The sequence below is a fragment of the Rana temporaria genome, chromosome 5, assembly GCF_905171775.1.
Source record: "Rana temporaria chromosome 5, aRanTem1.1, whole genome shotgun sequence".
Taxonomy (NCBI): Eukaryota; Metazoa; Chordata; class Amphibia; order Anura; family Ranidae; genus Rana; species Rana temporaria.
In genome coordinates, this window is record NC_053493.1 from 121690107 (window position 1) to 121709852 (window position 19746).

General features: G+C 42.4%; 1 protein-coding gene across 1 annotated transcript in view; it reads left to right on the top strand.

The window, feature by feature from the left end:
• Nucleotides 1-19746, top strand: part of OSBPL10 (oxysterol binding protein like 10) — a 592524-nt gene that overhangs the window by 415586 nt on the left and 157192 nt on the right. Inside the window, exon 7 of the mRNA XM_040353085.1 lies at nucleotides 124-261. Coding sequence (XP_040209019.1) covers nucleotides 124-261 — 138 coding nt within the window. The remainder of the gene's footprint in view (nucleotides 1-123; nucleotides 262-19746) is intronic.

The window sequence follows — 19746 nt, forward strand, 5'->3', positions numbered from 1 at the left end:
CAGTATATCTCCTGAAAGCAACTGAAGGGCAGAAAAACAATCAAGATTAAGAAATACTCTAAAATTCTTGGAGTTTTGAAGCAATAACAGAGCACTGTGTATGTTTTTCCTTTTCTTTTGCAGACTGGTCCTCCAGAGGCTGAAGATGAGCTAACGGACACCGAAGATAATGAGGAAGAAGATTTAGGCGTCATGGAAGATCAGCGTAGTGTAATCCTCCACCTTATCTCACAGCTCAAGCTTGGAATGGATCTTACCAAGGTATGCAAAGGGGATTCTGCTTTATTGCTCCAATTCTCCGGCTAGTTTTTGCCTTTCAACTGAAATTGAGTAATTCGATAATGTTATTTCCTTGGTAACAAGATTAGAATTATTTTTATCTCGTTAGTGGTGTCAACTGAAACTGGGAACTGGATTTAACATACCTAATTTTTTTTGACCATTATTGACTTTGTTAGCTGATATCCCATATCTCTCTGTAACAGGAAGTATCACATCCCTTCATCCCACCTTATAAGGTTTATATTTAAATCTAAAAATCAATCTTAAAGATCTATTTATGCCTACTTGCACTTTTTCTCTTAATTGTTTACTTCTCCTTCTTTTTTTACATTTTAGGTCTGTATTAGGCTATATGTTGCGTTGTCTCTGTTTATTCAGTAGCTCAAATGACAGCATTATCAGGATGCCAATACCTAAAGTTTGTATTTCAAGAGTAAAAAGTATTATGTTCATGTTAGAGAGGGAATTGGGAAAGTGCTGGAAATCTAATAACTGTTAAGGGTTAAATGTTATGGGGGAAGTTCGTTAATTAAAGGTAAAACTTTTTTTTCTAGTTTTGGATATAGGGTAGAGGTATTAGAATACATGTTAGATGGTTATTGTCCATGTGGCCTCCATCAGGGAGATTTATGCTCTCTATAACGTGAAAGAAAATCCTACATTTTTGGTTGTCCCCAGAACAGAAATAGAGAAGAAATCATCCAGTGTTCCAATGGGGACACTAATTCTGGTGACAACGGTGACAAGTGATTCCCTCACTTTGGAGGGATTCCCCTCACTTTCTGTTTTGGCTATGGGACAGAAAGTAAAGTGAAATCTCCCCAATGAGACATAATTGGCAAAAAGAAATGTTTTCTAGATCCCCCCCCCCCACACACCAAATAGGTGTGTTGAGAACTGTAGGCCATTGAGACTTGTAGTTTATCAACCATTTCTAGGACTGGGAACTTAAAGTGATATTAAAGTGTCTTGTTTTTTTTTTGTTTAAAAATAACAAACATGTTATACTTCCCTGCTCTGTGCACAAAGCAGCCCAGATCCTCCTCTTCTCGGGTCTCTCACAGGCACTCCTGACCCCTTCCCCCTGTCGAGTGGCTGATAGCAAGTAGCTTGCTATGGGGGCACCCAAGCTGTGCCGCTGCTCTGTGTGTCCATTCAGACATGGATCCATGTCTTGGCCTAGCTTTCTCTTTCTTTTCATTGGCTTACTGACTTTTATTGACAGCAGCGGGAGCCAATGTCACCTGCTGTGTCTCAGCCAATCAGGAGGGCGAGTTCCAGACAGCCGAGTCTCTTGTGCAACATCGCTGAATTGAGATGGGTCTTAGGTAAGTATTAGGGGGGCTGAGGGGGTCTGGAGCACAGTGCAAGTTTTTTTTATCTAAAATGCAAAGAATGCATTAAGATAGAAAACCTTCTGCCTTTACAACTACTTTAATTCTAATTTAGATATCAAAGGAATTTTGAGATATAATAGGAAATGGAGTTTGGCAGAACTATGTCTGTGGAAAAAGAATACCATGTTTTATATTGCCTCATGTCATATGAGCAGGCTGTGGCGTACACTGCCCACAGTGGGTTGTAGACCCAGGGACAGGGTGGTATTGCCACATCCATGAGTAATCCACAATCTAGTCACAGCAAGGCAAATAGGAAAAACAAGAAACACATCTGTTACGGAGTCATATTCCCTAGAAAACTTAAAGCACTGACATGCTTTGCACAAAGTCAAAAAGATCTTTGACTGAGCCATTTGAAATAGAAGACACATCAGCTCTACTCTCTCTCTCTGTTAGAATCCAGCACTAGCAGCTCAGCAGTGGTCGTTTAAGTGCATATTACAAAGTTTCCTTTTAAGTCAGTGACTTTGCAATTTGTCACTAACAATAAAGCACCCCCTAACTCCTAACCTCTATTTAACCGCTTTAAGGAAAGTTGTCATGTGAGAAATACTGTATGCTGGTCTCTCTCTCTCTTTCTGAAAATTAATTTGTGCGGAGAACTGAGAAGGGATCTGATACAAACATGCAAAGTGGCCTACAGTGCATATATTTTTATCAATTGTTATTGCGCTTGGCATGGAGGCCCTGTAAAGAGATTACGGCCTCATGTACACTGCTGCTGGTAAAAAGAGGTTTAGCAGCAGTTGGGCATTTTTTTTCATGTTTTATTTTCTTGAGACATTATCCCAGCATTTCTAGCCGTGGCCATCTTGAGAAGGGCAAAGACGATTCATGAAGCATTCACTTTCTGGAATCCATCAGCCCTTAACTCATGCATGAAAACGGAAGGATGGGTTTAGCTGGTGTAACGTTCGGGGGTTATAGCTCGGTGGGATTAAGTGCACAAACCGTTCGACCTGAACATAAAAAGGCTTTTATTCATAGGTCAACAAAAAAATAAGTCTTTTCTCAGCACACAAGGAAAACTATAAACAAAAAGTTCACTTAGCTTCAGCATCAAAATAAAGTCTGCTTATCTTCAGCACAAAAATAAGTAAAAAAAAAACACATACAGTTCATTGGTAGATGGGTCTTCACCCCCTGTATTCCAAAAGTCCTCACTGTATTGTGAACAGCAGCTATCAGACTCCCAGCTTGTCTTCACAGGTGCAATCTCCACACTCCTTCACACACCTCCACCATCACTTCCTGTTTAAATGGGTGGTTCTCTGGGAGTGTTAACACCTTGTGTGCTGGCTCTTCAGTGTTTAGGAGTGGAGGCTCTTTCCCACCCAAATAGCACTTTAGAGCCTCCAGAATTCCAGGCCCCAAATTACTCTATCAAAACAGATAGAACTGCAAGCCAGTCCTCTCTGGATTAACTCTTACCTGGAATCCTTCACCCACTTTGGGTGACCCCCTGAACACTCTTCCCGCTATTTAAAGGGACCATAGCCCAAATAGTGGTGCTGTATAGCACCCGTCCAGGACCCAACCCTGGCGTCCTGTACATATCCCCCCCCTCTGCCTCAACGCGGAGGTGTTGGAGGCACCGGTAGACACCATACAATGAACACGGGAGAGGGCATCGGCATTCTGATGTTGTCTCCCGGGTCTGTGCTCTACCACAAAATTGAACTCCTGGAGAGAAAGGAACCACCTTGTTACCCTGGCATTGGTGTGCTTGTTTTGTCTCATCCACGTAAGGGGAGCCACTTGGCCAAGAATATACTCTCTACCGTGGGTATTAGAACAGCCACCCGGTCTTCTACTTGGAACTGTCTAATTTTAGCCGACCTGTTATACACTCTTCTTTGGGCATCCTGAGCCTTCTGCATGTGCTCCCTCACCAGCGGCATCACCTTAGCCACTCTCTCTCGCTTTTGAGAGATATGCTCTACCACCGTTTTATGCGGTGAGGACTCACTTTCCCAGGTCTCTTTTACCAGATCGAGTAATCCCCGGGGCCTTCGTCCATACACTAATTCAAATGGTGAGAAGCCCGTGGATGCTTGTGGAACCTCCCGGATAGCAAACAACAGAGCAGGGAGTAGCATATCCCAATCCTTACCATCTTTCTGGACTACTCTTTTCAACATGGACTTTAGGGTTTTATTAAACCTCTCAACCAGGCCATCGGTCTGCGGGTGATAGACGGACGTCCGCAACTGCTTAATTTGGAACAGTTTGCACAAGTCCGCCATCACCTTTGACATAAAAGGGGTACCTTGATCCGTCAGTATCTCTTTGGGGAACCCAGTTCGTGAGAACATTTGAAACAATTCCCTGGAAATGGCCTTAGAGGAGACTTTCCTCAAAGGGATGGCTTATGGATACCTAGTTGCATAATCTAGGATTACCAATATGTGTTGGTGCCCCCGGGCCGACTTTACCAGGGGTCCCACCAGATCCATAGCGATTCGCTCAAACGGGACCTCAATAATTGGCAAGGGTACCAGAGGATTTCTATAGTGGGACACTGGGGCGGTTAACTGGCAAATGGGACAAGACGCACAATACCTTTTAACCTCGGCTTTCAGCCACTCGATACACCAAGTCCCCCTTCAACGCAAAATGAGGAAACCTCTGATCTGCGCCTGGCATTTGTGAGACCCCATCAATAACAGAAACCTGCTCTCGAGCATTGATCAAGGTAGGGTCCTGTAATTGGGCGGTGCCGAATGCACCCCTGGATATATCCAGTTCTGGATGTACTGGCCTTGAGGATGTTTCTCCTTCCCCCTCCTCAACCTGGGAGAGCTCCTCATCATCCTCCCCCAGCATAACTTGTAATGGGAAGACTTCCCCCCCTCAGAGATCAACTCGGTTTCTAGACCTGGGACAGGGGCATTATCCTCCATATTAGCATTCTCTGCAGTTTCATTATTGGTGACAGGTGTCTCCATATCAGAGGGGTATGTTGGGGAGGTTTCAGGTTCGGACCCCTCAGACCCTATCCCTTCCAGGTCCAGTGTCCCCAGTTCTCCTGGCAGCCCCATCTGTACCTGGGTCCATAGTTCCAGAAATAGTGGACAGTCCCGCCCCACTATGATGTCATGAATTAAACTTTTTACCACCCCAACCTCCTGTGTAACTGAGGCATGGCCATAGGAAACAGTCACCGGGACCAAGGGGTACTCCTTGGTGTCCCCATGGATACACACTACCCGTAGTGTCTTGGTTACTGGCCCAAGCCTCCCAAGTACCCTGGCATGTACTAGTGTTACCATGCTACCGGAGTCCAGTAGAGCCCTGGCAGGAAGGTGGTTCACCCACACTTCACACTCAAACCGTCCTGCAGCCAGATCAAGATGAGTGGCACACACACTTTGCACATAGAAGGAGCTTCTCCGACCAATTCCGCAGTCCATAAGCTCCTCCTGCAGTGGGCATTGTGCCCGGGTATGCCCGCATTCTCCACCAGTTGTAACGTTCGGGGGTTATAGCTCGGTGGGATTAAGTGCACAAACCGTTCGACCTGAACATAAAAAGGCTTTTATTCATAGGTCAACAAAAAAATAAGGCTTTTCTCAGCACACAAGGAAAACTATAAACAAAAAGTTCACTTAGCTTCAGCATCAAAATAAAGTCTGCTTATCTTCAGCACAAAAATAAGTCAAAACAAAACACATACAGTTCATTGGTAGATGGGTCTTCACCCCCTGTATTCCAAAAGTCCTCACTGTATTGTGAACAGCAGCTATCAGACTCCCAGCTTGTCTTCACAGGTGCAATCTCCACACTCCTTCACACACCTCCACCATCACTTCCTGTTTAAATGGGTGGTTCTCTGGGAGTGTTAACACCTTGTGTGCTGGCTCTTCAGTGTTTAGGAGTGGAGGCTCTTTCCCACCCAAATAGCACTTTAGAGCCTCCAGAATTCCAGGCCCCAAATTACTCTATCAAAACAGGTAGAACTGCGAGCCAGTCCTCTCTGGATTAACTCTTACCTGGAATCCTTCACCCACTTTGGGTGACCCCCTGAACACTCTTCCCGCTATTTAAAGGGACCATAGCCCAAATAGTGGTGCTGTATAGCACCCGTCCAGGACCCAACCCTGGCGTCCTGTACACTGGGAAGGCCCCTCCTTCAAATAAAAAAAAAAAATGTCCATGAAGATTTCTTCTGGGATGTATAATATCACATGGGTCTAGGCAAGGAACCAGGAAGCAACTAAATGTAAAAAAAAAAAAGGGTTTAAACAAGTAAATATAATATATTTTCCTATTCATTTACTAATGCTAGCAGCATAAGGATTAAAAATAGGTGAAGTTAATGTGGAGAGAGTTTAGTTCCACTTTAAGGAGTTAGAATGCCCTAGTTGAGGAAATAAAATGAGGGTAAGCATGAGCAGGTTTAGTATAAATCTTCAAATTTTCAACTGTACCAATGATAACCCAAAAATCATTTATTTCTTAGCATTTATTGGCAAACAAATTGTTTTACAGTCCTAAAAAGTAATAAATGTTTTTTCTGTTACACTAATCTATCAGTGTTATTCCATTCCATATCTTTATCGATTGCTGGTAAGCATTGATCTATTCAGACCTGGACAAGGTGGTTTCTTTTTAGCGTTCACATGCAGTAACCAAGCAAGTAGATAGTTACCATGGGAACTGTTGTTCCAGAGCCAAACTGTAAGTGCTTTACTAGCAACTTGCAAATAGATACATACTGCAGTGTAACTCAACAGGGAAAGGTAATGGAGCAAGAAAATATATGAAGGAGTTATAAAAAGGTGTAAGAGGACTTTCGTTCCTGAAGAAAATAATCTAATGTTATTGTTTTGCTGTTTAGCCAACATAAGGTGACAGTTGATTCCCGTCTTGCACTGACTGTTATGTAATTACTAAAGATGTTGGCCTCAATTCTCAAAGCACAAAGCTTTAACATGAGGAAACGTATTTTTATTTTACACTTAGCCATATGATTTGTATTTCAAATCTCATTAGATTTAATTGAAAAAAAGTCTAGAAAAAAATAAATAAGTATCCTTATCCTGGTGTTTCAGCTTTGGGAACTTAGAGTTTCAGCTCCCTTCATAAAATTTCTATAGGAGTAAGGTCTGGAGACTGACTAGGCCACTTCATGACCTTAATTTTCTTCTTCGTTTGCCACTCCTTTGTTGCCTTGGCGGTATGTTATGGGTCATTGTCATGCCGGAAGATCCATCCACAACCCATCTTCAGTGTTCTGGCTGAGGGAAGAAGGTTCACATCCAAGATTTTACAATACATGGACCAGTTTATTGGCCCCTTAATTCGCAAAATCGGCCTGTACCATTAGCAGAGAAACAGCCACAAAGCATCATGTTTCCACCTCTGTACATGACTGTAGGGATGGTGTTCTTAGGGTCATAGTAAGAATTGTTCTTCCTTCAAACACAGCGATTCGAGTTAATGCTACTTTCTCCCAATCCTTCTCCAAATCATTTTGATGTTCATTGCCATGCCTGTACATGTGCCTTCCGTAGGAGGGGGACTTGCCATGTTTGGAGGAAGAAAAATGCTGACTATGACCCCAAGAACACCAGGGCTTTCTCTGCTAAAGGTACAGACTGACTTTGCTGTATTTAGGGGCTAATCAAATGGGCCATGTATTGTAAAATCTTGGATGAGAACCTTCTTCCCTCAGTCAGAACACTGAAGATGGGTCATGGATGACTCTTTCAGCATGATAATGACCCAAAACATACCACCATGGCAACAATGGAGTGGCTCAACAAGAAACACATTAAGGTTATGGAGTGGCCTAGCCAGTCTCCAGACCTTAATCCTATAGAAAATGTATGGAGGGAGCTGAAACTTCGAATTGCCAAGCTACAGCCAAGAAATCTTAAGGATTTAGAAAAGATCTGTTAAAAAAGTGGACCAAAATCCCTCCTGAGATGTGTGCAAACTTCATCACTAATTACAAGAAACCACTTACCACTGTGCGCTTGACTACAAAGGTTTCTCCACCAAGTACAAGTCATGATTTGCTTGGGGATCAAATACTCATTTTACTTACTGAACTGCAGCTCAATTTATAACATTTGTATCAGGTGTTTCACATTTGACACTTCATTTCTTTGTAAGTGTGTAAACTTACGAAATCTGCAGGGAATCAAATATTTTTTTTCCCCATTCTTTGCATAAATGTCTCCAAAAAATGTGGTTTGATCTTCAACTACATCCTTTTGATAATAAACAAAGACAGTCATATTCAAAGAGTCCCTTTCTCCAACTATAAAAGTTAAAGGCACAGAAAACATCTGGGATATCTTTTTCACACTTCACCATAGAAAATGGATGTGAGATGAGTCTAATTGAACCCAAGTATTGTAGTCATTGAGACTAGATTAGGGGTGTGGATTAGAACCCCCTATAAAAGATAAACACAGTTTGATTAGTCTTTTTAAACTAAAACAAACTTGTACAGATTTGTTTTTATAATGGTGTATGCTTTAATAAATGTACCCATTGTATTATTAGTGCACCTAGGCCAGCCTTCCTCAACCAAGGTTGAATGAATGAAAAACGTATATAGCGCGGCACATGCAAACTAAATCGCCTCTGGGCGCTCGTTGTTCCTGTCTCTTGACATCAAAAGAGCAGAGTTTTAATCTGTCTTCTGAAGGCCAGGTGGTTTTCCTCCAACCGAATGCTTTCCAAGGTCCCATAGTCTGGGACCTTGGAAAGCAAACCTTCTTTCTCCTTTGGACTTGTATCTGGCTATGGGTACCTTGACCAGATTTTGGTCAGTGGATCGCAGAACGCGATTGGAATTGTGGGGTTCTATCTTGTCGCAAAGATATTGCGGAGCCTTCCCATGGATGCACTTATGCGTCAGACAGAAGGTTCCTCCAGAAAGTGCTAGGGTTCCATTAGCAGTATGGGATTAATTTCCCATCTACTCTAACCATCAATGCAAGGGGACACTTTTCCACTGATCCCCAATGCAAAGGGACATTTATCCACAAAGCCAACCCCATTTCTCTATTCAGTCAACCCCTTGAGAACGTCCCATTGGATGAAACGTGTCAGCGCCGGAGCCTGTGCTGACATCATCACGCCTGCCAAGTCAGCAGCGGTGCTGGAGAGATTTGTGTGCCTTATAGACTGCAATATTTGTGAATAGATGTACAGTATATACTTTTGGCTTCAGTAAATAGCATACGACTTTATATTATGTACTGCTGTTTGTTCTCTCTGGACGGATGTTAACGATTGGTGCGAAGGAAGTGTTCTATGCGGTCCTATGATATTTCCTGAAACTCTCGGTTCTTAAAGGTCCCTGCCAATGTGTTGTAAGGTTTGATGTGCATTAGATGACAGAATTCTTAGATGAGATCTTATTAAGACCACCTATAATTAGGGGTCTTAGGACTTAGTAAAACATTGTGTGTGAAGGTGAAAATCACTGAGAGATACTGGATATTACTCAACACAACAACAATATTTTATATGTACAGATGATCATTTTGATGTAATGATTATGGTTTAATTATTGTATAATTATTATTGTCTGAATTGTTCTAAATACAGAACTTTGTTTGGTGTATCACAATTTAAAGACACATCAAAACAATATTTATAACTTAATTTCTCCACTGATCACCAATGTAAACGAACAGTACAATCTTCATGTTGTGTTTCTTTTGTGGGAATTATTAATATTTTATATTTATTTTATTGAAAGAAATGATGTATCCCTCTCTGGTGTCAAGTACACCATGTATGCTACTTTTAATCTTTTATTAAAAACCTTCTACAATTTTGATCACAAAATTTTTCCTTAAGCTGTAGATATAATCATTTTTAGCAGGGGTTTCCTGAGACTTGAAAATTATTTAGAAGTTCCTCGGTGGTAAAAAGTTCAGAAGGGCTGAACTAGGTTGTACAGGATCCACGATTAATTGGGTTCCATCATTGTCTTACCTTCATTTAATAAGCCACAGAACCTGTATATATATTTTAAAAAAATGGGATATTTATTATAGCAAAAAGTAAAAAATATTGTTGTCACTCTTCTTTTGTCAGTTAACCACTTAAAGGATCACTAAAGGAAAATATTTTTTTAGCTAAATAGCTTCCTTTACCTTACTGCAGTACTGGTTTCATGTCCTCATTGTTCGTTTTTGCTTTGAAGTAGCTGTAATTCTGCTCTGATCTCCACACTTCCTGCTTGTCTGGCTCCTTATGAAAAATCTCATGGCAATAGGTTGTTAAATTGGCTGGGCTACCGTGGCTGTAAAACATTGTTATTCATTGTATTAGGAATTACATATGTGAACCAAGGCTTCCATATTTTCTCGAATCTGGTGATCGTATCCATATCGATTGCCATCATTTTGGCGTGAGACATTGCGTTGTTCATTCTATTTGTCACTTCATTTAGTGATAAATTAGGTGACTTCCAAGCCTTCGCGAGTGTCTGTTTCACGGCTGTAAGAAGCTGCAGAATTAGTTTAAATTGCATATTCGACACATTGTCAGGTTTTAGGTTTAGTAGCGCCATTTTGGGATCTAGGGGAATTGTCTTTTCGAAGAGGGCGCTGATAACATGGAAAATTTCTGACCAAAATGATAGTGCTTTTGGACACGACCACCAAATGTGAAAATATGTCCCAGGTGATGAGCATCCCCTGAAACAGTGGTCCGGGTAATTTTGCACATATTTCGCAATCCTGACTGGCACTAAGTACCATCGAGTGAGAACCTTGTAGTTTGTTTCAACCGCTATTTCATTCAGGGATGCTGATTTAGTGTTATTCCAAATTTGTTTCCATTCTGATGCGTCTAGCTCTAGATCTAAGTCCTTTTCCCATTTACACACATAAGGTAGTTTCTCAGAAATGGAACTGGTCAGTAACTGGGAGTAAATAGTTGAAATAATTCCCTTAGTATGGGGGTCATTTCTACAGAGATTTTCGAAAGTGGATAACCGTGTCGGCGTCGGGGAAGAGTCTAGAAATGACTTGAAGAAATGTTTTATTTGTAGATATCTAAATATCTCAGCTTGTGGAATGCCATATTTTTCACGAATAGTGGGAAAGGACATGAAAGAGGAATAGTCTGTCAGCTTGTATAAACATGTACAATCTTTTTTTACCCATTCATTAAAGGTGTTGGGATATATCAATGCCGGGTAGAACGCCGGGTTCTTGTAGAATGAAAGAAGAGGAGTGTGAGGGGATTGCAGGTAACTTTTGACCTTCATTCGGTCCCAAAGGGATAGTGAGTGTTTTGTGATAGGGTTGTGTATATGTTTACGCGCTTTGGGAGAAATCCATAATATGTTAGAGATTAAAATAGGATCACATTCTACTGCCTCAATCGATACCCAGAGAGGAGGTTCGCGTTTAGCGTGATATTTCACTAGGTTAGCTAATTGTACTGCCCTATAGTAACTCGCAAAGATAGAGCGAAAGGTCCGCATCCCTATGGGGTCCAAATTTTGCGACATGTGGGATAACAGTTCCGTAGCAATAAACAAGTATTGCTACCTTCCATAGCAAAAAGAACAGGGAAATACTTCATGGAACTAGGACAAGACAAACTAGCTGTCAATGTCCATTTTCACGACCTGAAAGGGAAGAAAAGATGGTTAGAGAAGTTCAGTCCATTAAGTCTTCTTGGTCCTGAGGCTGTGGTGCATATCTGCCCCGCTTGTGTGATTGTTGAATGCCTCCATTCTGCTAATGCTGTGTGGAGTTGTTATGAGAGGAGGTGGAAGCAGCTCTTCTGCGTGAGTTGGATGCAGAAGAGGGGTTTTCAATCAGCTTAAAGTCCATAAGGGCCTGATGTAGTTGATCCGGCGATCTGCAGACTATTTTCGTTCCCTGATATGTGAAGCGGAGGGCGAAGGGGAACCCCCATTGATATTTTATGTTGCGTTGTTGCAGTTCAATTAGAAGAGGGTTCATAGCTCTCCTCTTGGCGATGGTTAACTGCGAGATGTCTGAAAATATTTGATAGTTTTGACTCTGGAATGATAAATTGCTTTTTTCCCTTGCTGCCTCCATTACTTGTTCCTTGGTTCTATAAAAATGAAATTTGGCTATTATGTCCCTGGGGGGACCATCTGCCTTTTTAGGGGTGAGTGCTCTGTGTACTCTGTCCATTTCCAAACGCTCCACTGCAGTACCTGGAAGCAATTCCTGGAATAACGCCAGGATGGTGGACTGAAGGTCAACTACAGACTCTGGGATGCCTATGAATCTAAGATTAGACCTCCTGGCACGGTTTTCGTAATCTTCCAGTCTGTTCTGTAATGTTAGATTTTCTTCCTTGAGCAAGTCTATCTCAGTTAGGCACTCTTGAGTATATACCTCAATTTCCTCAGTTTTAGCTTCCAGGACCTCTGTGCGGTTTCCCAGCTCCCTAATTTCTCTAGTAAGATTTGTGGTAATCTGGTCAGAGGTCTGTTTCAATGCTTTATGGAGCATTTTTTCAAACTGTTTAAGAAGTCCTGAGGGGACAGTGTCATCTTGACTAGCGGCTTTTGTTGCATTGCTAGTGTCCTCTTCCTCACTGTCTGAGGTAAAATTAGTCGGGGTAGCCATGGGTATCAAAGTTTTAGCTGTGTGCTTCTTTCCCTTCTCTGAGGGGAGCCGCTCTGAGGTGAATGGTGCCTTCTTAGCAGTGCATTTGCTCTGCTGCGCTCCACTGAGGGGATTCGTTTTGGCTCTATTTCTTGAGCCTCCCAGCACCATATTGCCCAGAAAATGTTCCTCTCACCTTCCTGCAGCTCTGACCTGACTTTTTATCCAGCAATGCCGGCTTGGGAATAGTTTATCTGCGGTTTCTCTCTCATGAAGCGAAGCTCTAGTCAGGCATGTCAGTCCCGCTAGAGCCAGCCCACACGACCTCACATGTGGAATATTTCAAGGGGTATGAATACTGTTTCAAGCCACTGTATTTTATTTAGTTTGGTGACATGAAAACCCAGGGAGGCATGCCCTGGAGCGTGTGGAGTAGGACGCCGGTGGTGAGAGCTCTACTAACACTCGATCCTACATACAAAACCCTGCTTTATTACTCAACATTTCTCTATACTCACCCACTTCCTGTGGGCTCCTACACCCCAACAAACCATTTGACTGCCGAAGAAAGTCTCTAAAGCCAACAGCCAGCTTGCTAAATTCCAGTGGCAGGAGAAGGATCCACAAAACGAAGATGGCACCAATCACTCTTCTGAAACCGATCAGTCCGCGGCTGATATTGTGAAGGTGCTGGAGGCCATTTCTACCTGCACACTCACGGCTAAAATAGAGGCAGTTAAAAGCGACATATCCCTCATAAGTCAAGACATACATAAGCTCCAAGAGCGGTTGGCTGAGACCAAGACCTGCATCAGCAGGGCAGAAGACATTTTACATCACCTGCAGCACACCACAGAAAATGTGCAGTGCCAATTACAACAGTTAAAGCGGAGGTTCACCCAAAAATCCACTTTTTGACATTAGCTGTAGCATACTGCTAACATCTGCAGTATGCTGTTTTTTGTTTTTTTTTAACTTGTACTTATCGTTATATGAGCACTTGTTTTCCGCCTCCGAGCGGGGAATCCTGCGGGGAATGGGCGTTTCTAAGCGAAGAGGAGTTGATTGACGGCTGCTAAGGCGCGTCTTGGCCTCTGTTTAATCTTCAACTGCCATGATGCTGCACATGTGATCAGTTATGACACCAGCCATTGGATGGTTTGACAGTTTGGTTGAGAGCACAACCAATGTGACAGTTAGCATTCCCGGCATGCCAGGAATGTAACTGCTTTTTCAAACTGTTAAATTGATGGGTTTACTTCGCTTTAAGGATGCTGGAAAGTTCATTTTGAGGGTGAACCTCCGCTTTAAGCTTCAAGCAAGACGACATTGAGAATCGCCTTTGCAGAAATAATCTCAGATTTATTGGCCTCCCGGAGAGTACCGAGGGTTCTGATCCTCCTTATGACACCACCTATAGTAGGGAGGTTTTCTCGATTATGTGTGCTGTGGAAGAGCACATTGCCTGCATGGCTTTCTCCCCATAGCATGTTTATTGCCACATTTCTCAACTGCATAGATCATGGCAAAATCCTTAGTTTAACCTTGGGAAAAGGCAATATTCCCTTTCAAAATGTGCAAGTGGCTGTGTTTCCCGACTTTTCCAATGAAGTCCAGCGACATGAGAACCCAGTTGCATCAATTTATTTGATTGTTTGACATGAAAGCTCTACATGCAGTACATAGAGGTAAACACATTGTATACATTATACTAAAAAATACCCTCTTCACTGCAACTTACAGTTCTGGTTGTGCTAAATACATTGTATTATCAAAAGTATTGGGATGCCTGCTTTTACACGCACATGAACTTTAATGGCATCCCAGTCTTAGTCCATAGGGTTCAATAATGAGTTGGCCCAGCCTTTGCAGCTGTAACAGCTTCAACTCTTCTGGGAAGGCTGTCCACAAGGTTTAAGAGTGTGTCTATGGGAATGTTTGACCATTATTCCAGAAGTGCATTTGTGAGGTCAGGCACTGATGTTGGATGAGAAGGCCATGCTCGCAGTCTGCGCTCTAATTCATCCCAAAGGTGTTCTATCGGGTTAAGGTCAGGACTCTGTGCAGGCCAGTCAAGTCCCTCCTCCCCAAACTCGCTCATCCATGTCTTTATGGACCTTGTTTATGCACTAGTGTGCAGTCATGTTGGAAAAGGAAGGGGCCATCCCCAAACTGTTCCTACAAAGTTGGGAGCATGAAATTGTCCAAAATGCCTTGGTATGCTGACACCTTCACTGGAACTAAGGGGCCAAGGCTAACCCCTAAAAAATCTACCCCATACCATAATCCCCCCTCCACCAAATGATTTGGACCAGTGCACAATGTAAGGTCCATAAATACATGGATGAATGAGTTTGGAGTAGAGGAACTTAACTGATCTCAACCTGACAGAACACTTATTTAATAAATTAAAGCAGAGATTACGAGACAGGCCTTCTTGTCCATATCAGTATCTGACCTCACAAATGCGCTTCTGTAAGTGCCGGGCAGACAGCGGGCGGGGGGGGGGGGCACAGTGGCTGCATATTATTGGCACAGAGGCTGCAATTGATGGTGCACTGTTGGCTGCATTTGCTGGGCATAGTGACTGCATATTATGAGCACTGAGGCTGAAATTGATGGGCACAGTTGGTTGTATTTACTGGGCACAGTAGCTGCATATGAATAGCACAGTGGCTGCATATGATGGGCACAGTGGCTGCATTTGTATTTTTCAGAATGCTTTATGGGGCACAGTTGGCTGCATTTGCTGGGCACAGAGTTTGCATATGATAGGCACAGTTGGCTGCATATTATGGGTACAGTTGGCTGCATATGATGGACAGAGTGACTGCATATGCTGGGCAGAGTGGCTGCATATGATGGATACAGTTGGCTGCATATGATGGGCACAGTGGCTGCATATGATGGGCACAGTGGCTGCATACGATGGGCACAGTTCGCTATATTATCTATAATTTTCTGTTTTATTATTTTTCCTGCATTTGGATTTAAACCAGGGAGCCAGATGCACAAACTGTAGCCCTCTTATCATCCTTGTGTCTAACTTTTGTAAAAAAAAATCTGTTTTTAACATTGATTTGTGTTTTAGTTCCTTCTCTTCATCTGCATTTTTTTATTTTTTTTGCAAGTTTAGATGGAAGAATACAGATAGTATAGGCAAGTGTAAAACACCCATTTAGTGAACATAGATTCATCAAACAATTGCTTAGTCATTTTTAAACTGTGCTATACCTAATCACTTCTAATCATTTTAATACTGAATTCACATCATCTTCTAAATACCAGATGAAATGTCTTATCAAGCTGTCATGAGAACCTGCATCGGCTGCTGGATTTGGGGAGATGTGGCAGAACAGGAGTGAATAAAAGATATATTTGACTGTCACACATTGCTACCATTTATTCCTTGTTCTGAATTACATTCATCCTAGAAATTATAGATGACCCCCCACTTATTAAAAGCTGTTATCTTATTCCTTCATCGCGGATAATTCCAAATCAGTTGCAGTCTTCGTTATAAATGTATGCTTCTTTAACCTCCCTGGCGGTATGATTATTTCAGATTTTAGGTGCTGAAAGCGGTACCATTATTTTGCATGAAAATTTGGCGTTTTAAATTGTAGGCCTGTAATTCTTTGGAATAACTCACTTAAATCTGTCCAAACAAGAGTCTAGTAGACATCCTGGGTATGATAAAGTTTGAAAAACAAAATCATAAATGATAATATAATAAATAACTAAAAATAATTATAACAAATAATAATGTAATTACTGCATTTGCCGGTGTATAAGGCGGCTGCCGTATAAGACGACCCCCTAATTTTACATTTTTTTATGATTTTTTGCCTGTACTCACCGTATAAGACGACCCCCCCTTCCGAGGCTTCCGACGCTTCATATTTCTTCCTTCTGGAGCCATATTCTTCTTCCTTCTTGCTGGAGCTGGAGCCAATCATGGCGAGCGATGTATTCTATTAATGAATACAAAGCCTACTTGGGTTGGCAGAGGCTGTAACATCATCAGCCCATGCCTCTCTGACACTCAAAGCCAATCCGAGCAGGCTACTGTATGTAGCCTGCTCAGATTGGCAGAGGTTGTTACTCCAATCCGAGCAGGCTCTGTATTCATTTGAATACATCGCTCACCGGGATTGGCTAAGTGGTATACACTGTATGTAGCCAAAGCTACATACAGTATTACCGCACATCCAGCAGGCACCTGAGCAGCTGACCCGGCGTATAAGATGACCCCTGCTTTTTGGCCAGTTTTTTTTTAAGTGTAAAAGGTAGTCTTATACGCCAGCAAATACAGTATAATAAAAATGATTCAATAATGTAATCAAATCAAAAACACTGAAATTTGCTCAGTTGCAGAATTGTCGCTGTCATTACTTTTATTTTTTTATGACGAATTTCCCCACAAATCGCTATCGCTCAATTCTGCAAGTGATTATAATTTATTATCGCTGTTTTCTAGCTGTTCTAAAATCACTTTTGACATAAAGGGACTCTTTTGGTTGCTATGGACATTCTACAGTTTGCAGGCAGAAAGAACAGTTTTTTTATTTTATAAAAGTACATGTAGGGCACTGGGCAGACCACTAGGGACAAAGGGGGTGTGTATTTTTTACATACAGTACTGTAATCTATAAGATTACAGTATACTGTATGTAATGTGTTTATTTACTTTTTTGAATTTGGCGCCGATCTCCGCCCCTGTGCATCGTAACGTCGCAGGGAACAAGATCGGCGGCACACAGGGACACTGTGTGAATCAAGCGAGGACCCGCTCGCTCACACAGCGGGGAGGCATCACAGGATCCAGGGACAAGGTAAGTAAACCATGCCTGTGGACACTGCGAGGCGAGCCCGAGTCTGGCTCGGGGTTACCGATCGCAGCACAAAATTCTCACCCCGAGCCAGACTCGGGAATACCGCCAGCCAGGTTAATGGTCACCCTGTTGGGCTGATTTATTAAAGGACTTGAGAATCTTCACCCTATAAATTGTATGACTTTCATTATCCAATCAGGTAAAAAACTAATTTCTGTTTACTTATTTCATTGGCACATATTTGGATAATTGAAATTAATATTCACACATTTTTTTTATATAAAGATTCTCAACTTGCTTAGTAAATTAGCCTCTTTATCCTACTATCCCTGCAGGCAGTACAAGAAATAAATTGGACGCTAACTTCATTGAAAAAAAAGTGTAAAGTCATTGTAAACAATCACCTTGTAAACCAACTCATTCCGTTTGAAATAGAAATGAAAGGCAAAACTTTTTTGTATAGATATAAAAATATATATATATAAATACCTTTTTTCCCTTTTTAATAAGTGGTCACATTCCCTCTGTTCTCAGCTGCATAAGAGCTAGGGGGAGGGGAAGCAACGGTACACTGAGATTCCCAGTGAATGGGTCTGCAGCAGATGCGTTTCAGGGCAATATGGTCATTGGAGGAGCGTACACTGAGTTCCCAGCATAGCTAGAAAACTGACCACAGTGTGCTCTTGCTTAGTGTGGTCAGTTTTTAATAGGGAAGCAGAGGGACTGGCAGGAACACCAAGGATTTCACATAAAGAAAGCAATACAGAAAGAGAAAGAGAACAGGATACTTTCTCATACAAGTACATGGAATAGCAGGCACATATCAGGAATATGAAATGCTTTAAGCCTAGGTTCACACTGCTGCGAATTCAAAATCGCGGTAAAATGCGCGATTTTGCCGCGATTTCGGCCGCAATTTAATGTAAATCGCGGCCCGAAATCGCAAAAAGTAGTACAGGAACTACTTTTTGAAATCGCAGATGCGGCGACGCACTGATTAGGACAGTGCCATTGCCAACAATTGCCGCCGATTTGAGATGCGATTTGACATGTCAAATCGCATCTCAAATCGTTCCAAATCGTACCCAGTGTGAACCAGGGCTCAGGGCCCATTCACATCAAGTGCATCAAGGGCAGCTATGCCTGGTGCAGTCCCAGAGCCAGACAAGTGGCACATATTTGTAAAGTGGAAGGAAAATGATAAATGGTTTTCATTTTTTTTTACAAATACATATGTGAAAAGTGTGGCATGCATTTACTCTTTACTCTGATACCCCTAACTAAAATCTAGTGGAACCAGCTGCCTTTAGAAGTCATCTAATTAGTAAATAGTTCACCTGTGTGTAATGTAATGTCAGTATAAACACAGCTTTTCTGTGAAGCCCTCAGAGGTTTGTTACAGAACCTTCATGAACAAACAGCATTCTGAAGGCCAAGGAACACACCAGACCGGTCAGGGATAAAGTGGAGAAGTTTAAAGCAGGGTTAGGTTATTAAAAAAAATATCCCAAGCTTTGAACATCTCAATGAGCACCAACAAGACTGACAGGCCAGGCAAGGAGAGCATTAATCAGAGAAGCAGCCAAGAGGCTCATGGTAACTCTGGAGGAGCTGCAGAGATCCACAGCTCAGGTGGAAGAATCTGTCCACAGGACAACTATTAGTCGTGCACTCCACAAATCTGGCCTTTATGGAAGAGTACCAAGAAGAAAGCTATTGTCGAAAGAAAGCCATAAGAAGTTCCATTTGCAGTTTACGAGAAGCCATGTGGGGGCCCCAAAAAACATTTGGAAGAAGGTGCTCTGGTCAGATGAGACCAAAATTTTACTTTTTGGTCTAAAAATAAAAGGCTATGTGTGGCGGAAAATTAATACCTCACATCACCCTGAACATACCATCCCCACTGTGAAACATGGTGGTGGCAGCATCATGTTGTGAGGATGCTTTTCTTCAGCAGAGATAGGGAAGCTGGTCAGAGTTGATGGAAAGATGGATGGAGCCAAATACAGGGCAGCAGCATTGTCAGTCTGAGGAGAGGGTAGAGTTAGACTGAGAGATTTAGATTGACTTGACTAACAAATTTAAGCTAAACTCCAGCCATGGGCATCCACAAAACTTTTTTTTCAGGGGGGCCATCATTTTAAGGTCACCCATGCTCCGCCCCTTTTTGTGGAACTGCTGCTTCAGGGGATGAGGAAGGTACAGTCTCTCAGACAGTGTCAGTGAGTCAGGTAGAGAGAGGAAGAGCAGAGCAGATTCAAAAAAAAGTTTGTGGCGGCTGCCATGGACCCTGCAAGGACCGCACAGTGGCGTCACTAGGGTTGGTGTCACCTGGTGCGATAAAATGTGGTGTCACCCCCCCCCCCCCTATTTTTGGCCAGCAGCTCGGTGGTGGAGCTCGCTGGCTCGCGAGCGTTGCGACGGTCAATAATTGGTGTCTAGTGGATTGGTGCATGTCAACTGATACTGAAGAGGAAATATCCGACGAGGCTTCGAGCAAGGGCTGAACAGACTTCAATTTACAAGCCACTTGTCTAACTAAAGAGTGTACTGCATTGATACAATCCAGCAGAGCCTCTTGTGAATATACAGAGTAATGTTCCAGAAAATAGGTTTTATCATCCTTCAATAGCCACACAATAGATTCCACCCGAGACACAC